Genomic DNA, 13520 nt, shown 5'->3' with positions numbered 1-13520 from the left:
TACTATGGGTGCTAAGCGACGATATACAATACTTAAATAGATAAATACATACTTATACATATAAAACATCCATGACTCAGGAACAAATATCTGTGCTCATCACACAAATAAATGCCCTTACCGGGATTCGAACCCAGGACCGCGGCTTAGCAGGCAGGGTCACTACCGACTGAGCCAGACCGGTCATCAAGATACAAACAAATGTTAGAGATACAAGGGGACGTTTTACTTAATACAAATATCCAATAGTATACTTACATCCGGCGTCAATAGCCCTATCAGGTAGGGCGTGATGATACCGGAGATGGTGGAGGTGCCGTTAATCATAGCCGTTAGGGAACCCGCGTAGTTTGGCGCGAGGTCCAGGGCGTTCACCTGCAAATTCATATATTATAGTTTAAATAAGTAACTTTGATGAACTCTATTAAACTCACGCCTGTAACTATAAATAAATAAATAAATATTGAGGGTGACACCTTACACAGATCAACCCAGCCCCAAACAAAGCAAAGCTTGTACTATGAGTGCTAGGCGACGATATACATACTTATGCTTGCTATTTACCGGGATTCGAACCCGGGACCGCGGATTAGCAGGCAGGGTCACTACAGGCATATGAAACCGCCCAAGCTTCAGTTACTATAAAATACAAATGACTACTATAAATATAAACTGTAACTGGTAGCTACCGAACTAGTTGGCCAGTGCATCCGGCCGTTGATAATGTAACTCTGTACAGTCTGGTACAGTCTGACCAAAAAGAGTAGAAATTAAAAAGTGGCAACATCGTAGTGTTGTCCCGTTTTCTCATACATATTGATTTGAAAGCGTTAAGGGAGGTCTTATGTATACGAATTTCAATTACAGAAAGGGTAGATTAGAACTACAGCTGCAAGTTAAGAAACATGTCCCTAGTATTATTTATTGTATTTTCTAAAGGTGCAAAGTAATAGGCTAGTTTCCTACTAGTCAAATCAGCTTCTTTTTGAGAAGTGTCAAAACGATTTGCTAATATGGAATTATTATGAAATACTGAGGAGTGACGTCACGGTCAATTCATTTACTTTATATCTTTCTGCTTGACTTATTAAATAGAAATTATGTTTCAAAGATAACTACTGTCCATATTTTGCTTTTAATTATGTGGTACTTTATTTCGTGCACTGCATGAAATATTTTATTTTAAGTATAGGAAACTAGCCTATTGTCCTTGTGATGGTAACAAAAGATCGAGACTTCGCATTTAAAACGAACGGCCGAATAAAACATTTCAAATTCCAAATGGGTCAAATTTTCCCTCTGGGTTGAAAGGACAGACCGCAGTCGCTTTCGTGAAACTGGTGCTTACGCCAAATCCTAGATTAAGTGGTTAAAACAGACTTCAGGTACACGAATCCGTTACGAGGATAAACCAAAGAAGAAGAGGAAGTATTGGATATCGTGAATCGTAGAACCTCGATGATGCGAGGAGGCTTCCCTCGTGTATCTTTTAAACTCGACCAGGTATTGAATACTCTTTTGACTCGTTATTCTTCTTCTTCTTATTTAAGAGCCATGTAGCCCTTGCCAGTGGAGTATAATATTTTCCTATTCTCCGCTTTCCTCTTTAGTTCTTGATACGATATGACATTGGCCTTCTCCTGGCTGGTCAACAAAACTCCTGGGCCTTCCTCGAACTTTTCTTCCTATATTATACTCATATTATTTCTATCTTCAGTAATTACCTTCATTCCGCTGTAGAATCCTCCCATTAGCGCCATGGAGGCGATAAAGTAAGCCACAGCTGCGAGCCGGTCGCAGCCGGCGTACGACGCCAATATGATACAAATGGCCGGACCCGTGGCGGCTGGAACAATAACATGTAATAAGAAAAGATTGTGAAGTTTCTTGCTATCGTAACTGGCACTATGTAAAATATTACTTGATATTAAAAGACAATTTGAATTTAGGTTAAGATACACCATGGATCAATAATAAAGTTAATATAGGAACGTAACACTAGTAATTTTTATGTATTTTTTTATTAACTCGGTGAAATAAAAAGGACCGTTGAAATTTTTCATAGTGACTTTTGAGGTCATAATGAACAACTTTTGTTATGGGACCAATGATGAAATCGCGAAAAAAATATTGGCTGTTTTGTACCTACATTTCGAATGTCATGGTGCCTCTCATTTCAATGGAACAGCCACATTTTTTCGCAATTTCAGCATTAGTCCCACAACAATATTAATAGTTATTTGTTATACAAGGGGTAAAGTTGTATTTTAACGCCGAGTGTGGAATTGAAAAACGAGCAAGTGAAAGGATGCTATAGTTGAACCACGAGCGAAGCGAGTGGTTCGAGAATAGAATCCTGAACTTGCGAGTTTTTTAACACACGAGAAGTAAAATACATTTGCACCCGAGTGTAACACAAAACTTTTCCCCTCACTATAGCGAGGAAACTACAACGCAAAAAATGCGTTTATCACTGCTTCCAGTAGTTCCACAGGTGGTAAATCATCTTTATTACTAAATTCACCTACTTATCAATTTTAAAGCAGTTAATTTGACTTTATTCAAGGTCAAATTACTTTACCCACTAGTGGAAAAAATGTGTTTTTACCCGCTGGTATTAAAGGACAAAACACGTGTTTCCGAGCTAGTGAGGGGAAAAACACACAAATTTTATTACACGCTTTCAAACTAACATAAAACTACACAAAGCAACAAAAAAACTTGTTTATTATATTATGTATGAAGAGTATGAACATTATATAATAAAATATTCACAAGCAAGTGTCGAATATCGAGTAATAGCTCACGTTGGGGCAATTATGAGAATCCTTAATAGCGTTACTCCCAAAGGGATAAGATACGACTGGTAATCGCCAAGCAAGTCATAAATAAACCGTCGCTCGATTGCTTTACTGGACCTGCGGGGCCGGGAAATTGAGAACTCGTGACGTTCGGGACAAAATACGCAATATATAAAGGTTAATTAAGACATCAAAACAGGTTCGAAAATACATATAATAACTTGATAATAACCAATTATGTAACTTAAAGGGGTCAGGAACCAAGGGACTAAGGAATTTTTAAATTAAACTAAGCCGAATCTAGTATGGCTAGGACACATTTTGATAAACGTTTGAGAGACTTCATTTAATTATCATTATAATTTAAGAGCGTGGCTCTTGTCTTTGGAGTAAATGTCAGTATTCGGCAAGTTCTTTAGTTAATTTTAAGCAACGCTATTTGCCTATTTTTTTGGTATGTATTATCCGCAATTTTCCTCTTATACTTCTGCCTTCTAATATATGTAGTTTGGAGAGAAAAGTTCTATCTTTAAAATCGATTTAATTTTGCAAGTATCACTATACAAAATCATAAGTACTTTTTAAGTATTTTTTGAAAAATGTAGAAATGTCACTATTTCAATGATTCTTATTATTTTTTTGTGTTGTGCTACTATGTTTATCATTTGGATATTATTGAGTAAAAACTGTTTAAAATACTAAAATCTTTACCAATAGTAGTATGAATAATCCGTCCCGTCTTGATCGTGTGCCAGTTCTTCTTGACGCAATAGTCGCAGACCAGTCCGAAGATAAAGGAGCTAATCCACATGGCGAGATAAGGGATCGCGGTGAGGGTGCCCGTGGCTGCTATGTTGAACTTCAGGACGTCAGTCATGTACTTTGGCAGGTCTGTCACCATTGTGTAGTAGCCCCAATCGTGACCAACCTGAGATCAGAATTTAAGAGCTTTAGAGTATAAACAAAGGCTATTTTGATAGGTACATATATAGGTTATAAATATATAGAGCAAAAAATAGTAAGAAAACAAAGTATATCAAAGGATTTTTTACGCCCAATAAGATAGACAGCCTCCTTGTGCTTCGTTATGTCACTTATACGGAATGCTTGCTCAAGAAAAAACCCTTTAACTACAAGCGGGTCGATGTAAAAAAAACCTTGTGGAAAAACATTTTTTTTTTCAATATACACCACGTCAATGGCATACGATCCGCCTGATGGAAAGCGGTCACCGTAACCTATGTTCCTTTATGTAAAAATGCTCGCGAGTGCTCGAGCATGTTTATGTAGGTAAGGTACAGCGAGACAAATCTCGACTGGGGGCAATTGTAACTAATCCATTTTTTAGGGTTCCGTAGTTAACTAGGAACCCTTATAGTTTCGCCATGTCTGTCTGTCCGTCCGTCCGTCCGTCCGCGGATAATCTCAGTAACCGTAAGCACTAGGAAGCTGAAATTTGGTACCAATATGTATATCAATCACGCCAACAAAGTGCAAAAATAAAAAATGAAAAAAATATTTTATTAGGGTACCCCCCTACATGTAAAGTGGGGGCTGATATTTTTTTTCATTCCAACCCCAACTTGTGATATATTGTTGGATAGGTATTTAAAAACGAATAAGGGTTTACTAAGAACGTTTTTTGATAATATTAATATTTTCGGAAATAATCGCTCCCAAAGGAAAAAAAAGTGCGTCCCCCCCCCTCTAATGAACCATATGTTTAAAAAATATGAAAAAAATCACAAAAGTGGAACTTTATAAAGACTTTCTAGGAAAATTGTTTTGAACTTGATAGATTCAGTAGTTTTTGAGAAAAATACGGAAAACTACGGAACCCTACACTGAGCGTGGCCCGACACGCTCTTGGCCGGTTTTCCATTATTACACTACATGTATCCACTGAACACGCCTACCATATATAACCAGTGGACAATGCAAACATTGTAAAACATGGAAAAAATGGACCAGTTACAATTGCCCCCCAGTCGAGATTTGCCCCGCTGTACCTTATATAATAATTCTTTACTATTTTAAGTATGAAATATAAGTACTTATTAAAATCTAATTTATCCTCATTATTTCAAAATGATACCTAGAGAAGTCATAAATGTCTTATGGCTAACAACATGTGTCAAGCACTTAAAATGTTTTCCGTGTCTGGCAATCATGTGCGTCAAAGGATTAAGCCACGTTTTAAATATTCTATTTACATAAATTTTCACGGTTATTGCGTGCGATGGCATACAATAAGCTGTAAAAATTATTCCGTACTTATTCATACTCAATCGTAACATTTACGATTTTATGAGATCGTCGTAAACAAAATTGATTACTTTTCCGCTATTAATTGTTAGCGAATTCACAATAACAGATTTCCAATAAATAATAATGAACCGTTAAAAATTCCCTATCGTGGAGTTGTTATTTTAATAGAAACTTACGATGTCAATAAGTTATTTATCAAAACTTTTTTTTTAATTTGACTACAGGATTTCACCTAGCACGGTACCTAGCCAACGTTACAATCGCTTACGGTTCGTAAGCTTATCGTCTAACTATACGATATGCTCTCCCTATCTATCTTCTGTAGTTACTCGACACTCTCGACTCTCGACAGAGCCCGACTGTGTTTCGGTAACCTTGCAGCGTCAATAAATTGTCATTCGACTAGGCCGGCAAGTCACTTGCTGGTTCTTATTGGTCGTTTAGGTACTTTGTTTTGCACATTTCATTTGTATTTTACTACTTGCACGTGTGTAAAACTTATCGCAGTAAATAGCAGAACCCAGATTGATATCTGAGGATAGCCTTTCAAGGCATGGGCTTCTTTGAGCAGGTCACTTTTTTAATTATTGGTCGTATATATGGCATTGGATTGGACATATCCTCATAAAACCTGATACCCAATTATCCAAAGTGGCCCTCACCTGGAATATACCCGGCAAGCAGCGCCCTAAATCGACTTGGCGCCGCTCTGTTCAGCAAGAGTTCAGGGTGTTAGGGATGGGGTCGGAGGAGGTTACCCAAACTGCCTAAGACCGGAGTAAATTGAGAAATATGATTCGAGCCCTACACCCCAGCAGAGGGTAACAGGATGTAAAGAAGAAGAAGATTGGTCATTTAGGTACTTGTGAAGTTGCACATTAGGCTTGTACCTATTTACTAATATTTGCTTGTATGTAAATCTACGTAGGGTCGAGGTAGATGGGCAGAATATACAATATGTCGACGAGTATATTTACTTGGGCCAGCTAGTCTCTTTCAGCAACAGGCAAGACAAAGAAGTCGAACGCCGTGTCGATAACGCTTGGAAGAGCTACTGGTCCATGAAGGAGCTTATGAAGCCCTTACACTGTCACTCAAGCGAAAACTCGTCGACATGTGTATTCTGGCTGTCCTAACCTACGGCGCCCAAACATGGTCACTCACAGAGATTCAGAAGTCCAAACTGAAGGTTTGCCAACGCGCTATGGAGCGCAGCATTCTAGGTGTCAAAAGGACCGATCGAGTCCGAAACACTACGCTGCGCTCCAAAACTCGCATTGCTGATGTTGGCAAAAAAACCGCCAGGCTTAAATGGGACTGGGCCGGCCACGTCTATCGCATGCATCCGGATAGGTGGGCTAACATAGCCACCAAGTGGATACCGACGAAGAAGCGTGGGCCAGGCAAAGATGGCGAAACGATCTTGACACCTTTCTGAAGAACTGGCCGGAGGAAACAGAGAACAGGGAGTCTTGGAGAGCCAGGGGAGAGGCCTTTGCCCAGCAGTGGGACACTCAACTAGGCTAACAAAAAAAAAATGTAAATCTTACCGCAGCAAACAGCAGCGCCCAGACTGGAACAGATCTCACGATAGCCTTCCAAGGCACGGGGTCTCGAATGCTGGACTTCTCTGAGCTGGTCACATGTTCGTTCAGGTACTTGAGCTCTTCTGCGGATATGTACGGATGCGTGTTTGGCGTGCTGTAGCATAGCAAGCTCTGAAAAGTTTTGTATGTTTGTTATTTACTAACATTGTTTTCACAACTATCATTGGCCGTCGTTACATTTGTACATATTTATACATACATACATATAACATACCTACATACACCGTGTTTTTTTTGGTTTCCATTAAATTCGACACGTAGTTAGGTTCATTATCAGGAAACATCCTGTATATAACTTTTAGTTAAATTCGCAAAAATAAAATTTTCATCGTTTTCATACATAATAAATGAATTAATTAGTGTGAGAGGCCTTTAAAAATCACGTTCAAGTTAGTGTCAAGTGATTGACGGCACATGTCAAAACAAATAACACTAGGAAATGGTAAAGGCTGTCACACACGTGTTGAGTAATTGTTTTTATTTTTTTAATAACTCGATAACCGTAAGAGTTAAGACACTAGTTTCTTAGAGAAATTGACTGTATTTGATCTAAAGAACCTTCCCTTAAAGTTAACGGAATTCAATAAAAACACGGTGTATAATCACGCCTGTATCCCATGAATTGAATTGAATTGAAATGAAATGAATTGAAAGGGGTAGGCATAGCACATGAACTACTAAGTTTCAGTGCCACTCTTGGCAAAAAGGGGTTGAAAGAAATCCTAATTGTGACATTGTGAATTGTGACATACCTACCTATAACATAACCTATACTGAACAAGTATTAAAGTTTAGGCGATTTTTCTACTGGCTGTTAAATTATTAGGGCGAAGCAATCTCCGCTACGTATATTTTGATTATCTAATTTATTTAATCTTTATTACACAGTATAAAAAATGTACAAAAGGCGAACTACCAGGCTACTTTTATATACTTTTATAAGTTTGTTCATAGTTATGTTTTGACTAAGCAGAGTTCCTATGGTGAATTCAATTAAAACATGTTATGTTTCTTTTCCTAATGAAACTTACAATAGAAGTTTAGGTAATGTACGTAAGATATAAATACATTATGCTTGATAGCATTTCTTACTGTCCATAAAGATCGCATTTTATAAATAGGTAAGAATGTCAGTATTTGTGTTAAGCATGACGTAAAATATATCCATGCTCGCTCTGTTAATCTGCTAAGTAAACGACAAAGGCATTCTTTAATATTACGACAGTAATAAGCAACACTGATTTTACGGCACACTCATCATGTCGCTTTAACAGAAATAACATATTTTTTTATGCATTTACTTACAAATATGTAGTGGGTAGGTACCATTTAACGTTGTCAATGCCAAACTACACTTGTAGCCGATCCCAGCGTTTTCCCCGTTTTGTATTAAAAAAAACAGCTACCAAAAAAAAACCCGCTAAGCAGATTACCTTCTCTTCATGTGTTCGACTCTCAACATACCTATTTAAACAAAAATATCTGGGCGACCGAGCTTCGCTCGGTTCTATTTTAATATATCACGTCTTTAGATAAAAAAAACTCCTATAAATACAAAAACAAAAAAAAGACAAAAAACAAAAACTTAATTTCTGACCGGGATTCGAAACCCTGACACCTACGATCTATCTGCGTACATTAGACCGACCTCGTACGACTGAGCTAAGCGGAATCGATGCGCGCGCGGCGAAATTAACGACCATATTTTACGTTTACTAACGCGAAAGAAAAACTCATGAAAACTCGAAAATTCGCGTTTTCCGGGATCTAAGGCTACGCTAGATCGATTTTTCACCCCCGAAAACCCCCACATTACAAATTTCAGCGAAATCGTTAGAGCGGTTTCCGAGATCGTCGGTATATATAAATAAATAAATAAATAAATATACAAGACTTGCTCGTTTAAAAGTATAAGATAAAAATAAAAAACACAATTTGAAATACATATACTTACCCAAAAAACGAACCAAATGATGCCAAACATTCCAAAGAAGTAGAAGACATTAGCCCAGTCCCCATCTCCGGCCATAAGGAACCCAGACATGAAGGACCCAAAGATGTTGCCAATCTGGGCGCCACCGAAAACTATGGCACCTTGGCGCCCACGCTCGTGCGGCGGTACCCACCGCGCTAACACTATCATGAGAGCGGGCATTGTAGGACCCTGAAAATATGTTTTTGGTAAGTATAAATATAAACCGAAAAAAAGGTGGATGGACTGTGTGCGAGATGATAATTATGAAACGAATGCGTGAAGTATGAGATGACGTCCTATAGAGAGATATGAAAGAAAAAGGCATGCTGAGCCGGCCCCAAGTAATTTGGATAAGGATAAGATGATGACCAATCTAGATCATATCAGCTCAAACAACTCACTTACATTTTATTTAATCTTAGATATCTCAAGTTAGTCTAATGAAACACGTTATGTGTCATGTCGGGGCAAAAAGTCCCCATTACACGCTATAAATTCAAGAAAATAAATAATTACACTGATTTGGATGGACATGTAATGTGAAGGCAAAATTTTAGGCAAAATAATGTTAAGGATGAATATTGATGGACGGAGAGGGAGGGGTAAATACCATTAAAGATGGATGGGATGTGTGAAACAGGATATGAGAAAGAAAGAGCTGAGTGCTGAGATGACGAAAGACAGCGGAAAATTGTTGAAATACAAGTTGCGTAGGAGGAAGGATAGTAAATACACTGACATCAAACTGATTGCTAAATTGTCATGAGCGAAACTACTATGATTGTCTAATAATTTATTAGAATTTTCCCAACATAAGTTTCCGAATGACTAAAACGTTGTATATTGACAGTTAATAAGTTATAGTCTAAATAAATAATATATTTTATTACGTACTTGCCCAAATATTGCACTTTTATTACGTAAAAAATATGACGTTTTTTACTGTTTTAATGATCGTACTAAGTGCAAGACTGCAATGTTTACGCAACCTGCACTTCCATGACTTTTAACAACCCATAAAATACCGATTAAACTGAATGGCAGATTCACAAGGTACAATAATTGAGGCCAGGTGTACGTAACACTGCTAAAATATTACAAAATCGTGAAGATCATTTTACAAACGTATATAATACTACTTTAGATGTAAGTACCTATATATAATACCATATCTAAATTATAAATATTGCTTACTGATCTACAGTCTACACCTAGATATAAACCCATTACCATTACATACAGTATAAACCTATTGGGTCATTTTCGACTCGCTCCTAATCATTAAATAGTAGGAGAATGATCCTGACATCTTAAGGAGTACAGAGAGGTAAATACTGTGCATAAATATAAGGTTTATTAGTAAGGTACAGCCGGGCAAATCTCGACTGGGGGCCAAATGTAACTGGTCCATTTAATCCATGTTTTGCAATTTTTACATTTAGGTATTAAATAGAGTGTCCATCGGTTATACAAGGTAGGCATGTTCAGTTGATACATCATGTAGAACTCAACATCATAGTGTAAAAATTGAAAAAAAATGGATTAGTTGCAATTGCCCCCAGTCGAGATTTGACCCGCTGTACCGTATTTAATTTTTACTTACATTAAATTACTTACCTCTCCCATGCCCTGCAAAACTCGAAGGATGAACAACCATGTCGCACCTCCTGCCTTGACCACCACAGGCGTCAAGAGTGTGAACACAGCTGTGCTTAAGAGGCCTATTCCAAGTGTCCATTTTCCTCCATATCTCTCTGCTAAGTATCCCCCAGGGACGTGCGTAACTGCGTATCCGTAGTAGAACCCGCTGAGTATCAGCCCTTGAGTGGACTCCGACCAGTCGAATATTGCGTGCTAAAAAACGATAAACACCCTTTTAGCTGAGGCATTACGAGCATGATGAGATAGTTTTATATATGTTCGGGTCTTGAGTGGGCAACTGGGGTGTTAAGCTAGCTAAAAATGTACAGAAGAAAGGGAATGCAAAATCTGTAACATTTCTTCTTATAGTCTCACTTTCTTTTGATTTGCCGCAATGCAATCTAACATTCTTAACTATTATCCGTTATTTCAAATACTATTGATATTTAGACGACTTAAACAAATAATAATAAAACACCTCATATAACTATTTACCTTGTAGTTTGTGATAACAATAATTAATAAACAGTATTGTTTACTTGGCTCATCAATTATTATTCCATCAATTATTCAAAAGTATTTTAAAATCACTTTTTGCGTGATTCCTTATGATATATCATCTAAATTGAAAACTATTTAACTAACAGAGTTAAATAGTTTCGAAGATGTTATATCATAAGTATGATAACAAAAGTGAAATGTCCTTTACAGAAACTTAGAAACAATTTTATCGCTGCTTGACCTTATCGACGAACTCGAAACTAAATAACAGTTTCAAAGACCCAAAGTCGGGATCGATCCCTAAGATTGCAGCTTTGAAACAGTTCTCCGAAACTACGATTCGGCGGAGATTGAGCGATCTAGTTGGCAAACTTAATCTGCTTTTGATGTCAACTTTATTAAATTGAAGGTAATAGTGATTGTACAAAGTCACTTCATAATGCCCTTTGAAAAGGATGTCTAGATCAGTGTGCGTAGCCGAATGCACAAACGCTCACGAAACGCTTACGACAATATCTCTTTCGTAGCTATCTATCTCTATCGCTCTTGTGTATTGGCGCAACAGAGCCAGACTATCTTTCGCGGCGCTTCGTTTTCGTTTCGCGTCGCAGAAATACCATTTGGCTACGGGACCTGGCTTCTTAAATATTTATATTTGATGGGGTTATAGATAAACATATAATATTTATCCATAGTCTTATTTGACTCGCAATTAGTAAGTACCTATGTAGAATTCGACTAAAATGCTTACAATATCGACCATATTTTAAAGCTGTATGTGTGCTTAAATCTTTAAAACTACGCAACTGATTTTGATGCAGTTTTTGTTTAAATACCCGTGCAAACGCGGGGCGTATTGCTGTAGAATATGCTAAAGTAGAGAACAATAAATAGAAGTCCATAGCCGTCTATATCCGTCAACTTAAAATTGCTACATAACAGCGGAGTTAGTTCTTATTTAGTTTTATTAACCCCCGACGCAAAAACGACAGGGTGTTATAAGTTTGACGTGTCTGTCTGTCTGTCTATCTGTTTGTCTGTCTGTCTGTCTGTGTGTGTGTCTGTCTGTGGCATCATAGCTCACGAACGGATGAACCGATTTAGATTTAACTTTTTTTGTCTGAAAGCTGAGTTAGTCGGGTCGGGAGTGTTCTTAGCCATGTTTCATGAAAATCGGTCTACTATGTCGCGGTCGGGGGTTTTTTCAAAATTTTAATTTTGTGCTTAGGTTATGATAGACAAATGAGGTATTCTTATATATCCTGTCAATATATTTTACGCAACACATGGATTCTATATATTATGTATTTCATAAAAAAATATGTTTTATACTTTCGAACCGTGAAAAAGTATTCGCAATAATGTGTGTCATTACTCATTACTAATTGTATATGTACTATAGATACCAAATATATGTATTTTAGTATTGATAGATGTAGACAAGTTATTAACATGTCAATAAACATTATAAACCAGCTCGTATTGAAACATGTTTTCTAGCAAAACGTGACACGCATTTTAACACATATTGTGTACTTTATAGTATTGGTACTTATTTTATTTCGAATTAAATCATAGAAAACATGTTATTGACTGATTGAAATAAGAACTTAGTAAACAGTTTGCCAATTGTAAATATATTTTCGAATGATATTCAAAGACTTTACTATGCTTAATTTTTTTTTAAATGTTGTTGAACGAAACATATTACCTCTATATTATCTAATATAATAAAGTAGTAGTTGATTTCAGAAGCAAAAATCAAAGATGGCCTCTTCAATGTATGAGATCTTGGCCCTACATCCAATATCGGAACGGATAATGTGAAAACGCACTTAGGAACTCTTAAACGCTCGCTGAATTTAATACATGTATATTAGTCCGGTGCGGCTCACCCCGCGTGGTCGGTCCGCGTGACTTTAAAACCAGCCTAAAAGTATACTTACAGGTTTGCTACTAACAGTCCCATTGGCTATAATCTCGCTATCGTCCGGGCAAGCATTAGGGTCGTAATGCCCACTGGTGTTGCTGCTAACTTTGACCATCTATGTGACAACCAGGTTGAGGCACACTCATATGGTGTAGGCGTTGCAGACAGCCAGTAGACCCATAATAAAGCATGGTGGCTACTTTCCTATTACTTTAAAAGTAGGATAAATATAAATCTGAAAGTACTTACAGGTTTGCTACTGACAGTCCCATTGGATATAATCTGGCTATCGTCCGGGCAAGCATTGGGGTCGTAATGCCCACTGCTGTTGCTGCTATCTTTGACCATCTGTGTGACAGCCAGGTTGAGGCACACTCACATGGTGTAGGCGTTGCAGACAGCCAGTAGACCCATAATAAAGCATGGTGGCTACTTTCCTATCATTTTAAAAGTAGTATAAATATAAATCTGAAAGTACTTACAGGTTTGCTACTGACAGTCCCATTGGATATAATCTGGCTATCGTCCGGGCAAGCATTGGGGTCGTAATGCCCACTGCTGTTGCTGCTATCTTTGAGCATCTGTGTGACAGCCAGGTTGAGGCACACTCGCATGGTGTACGCGTTGCAGACAGCCAGTAGATCCATAATAAAGCATGGTGGCTACTTTCCTATTATTTTAAAAGTAGGATAAATATAAATCTGAAAGTACTTACAGGTTTGCTACTGACAGTCTCATTGGCTACAATCTCGCTATCGTCCTGGCAAGCATTGGGGTCGTAATGCCCACTGCTGTTG

At 37.6% G+C, this 13520-nt stretch overlaps 1 protein-coding gene across 4 annotated transcripts in view; it reads right to left on the bottom strand.

Moving 5' to 3' along the window:
- LOC125233111 (putative inorganic phosphate cotransporter) overlaps window positions 1–13520 on the bottom strand; it is a 31839-nt gene that overhangs the window by 2304 nt on the left and 16015 nt on the right. For 2 of the 4 annotated variants that reach the window (XM_048138976.1, XM_048138977.1), the window contains exons 4-9: window positions 10269–10505; window positions 8631–8840; window positions 6620–6787; window positions 3513–3729; window positions 1725–1846; window positions 259–375 (exon numbers count right to left, since the gene is read on the bottom strand). In XM_048138976.1, the coding sequence (XP_047994933.1) occupies window positions 259–375; window positions 1725–1846; window positions 3513–3729; window positions 6620–6787; window positions 8631–8840; window positions 10269–10505 (1071 nt within the window). Of the gene's footprint in view, window positions 1–258; window positions 376–1724; window positions 1847–3512; window positions 3730–6619; window positions 6788–8630; window positions 8841–10268; window positions 10506–12739; window positions 12873–12972; window positions 13114–13520 lie in introns of those variants that run through there. The other 2 variants (XM_048138978.1, XM_048138979.1) reach the window with 2 other exon arrangements.

Source organism: Leguminivora glycinivorella, chromosome 14, assembly GCF_023078275.1.
Source record: "Leguminivora glycinivorella isolate SPB_JAAS2020 chromosome 14, LegGlyc_1.1, whole genome shotgun sequence".
NCBI lineage: Eukaryota > Metazoa > Arthropoda > Insecta > Lepidoptera > Tortricidae > Leguminivora > Leguminivora glycinivorella.
The sequence above is the reverse complement of the archived record's forward strand: the minus strand, read 5'-3'. Positions and strand labels throughout refer to the sequence as shown.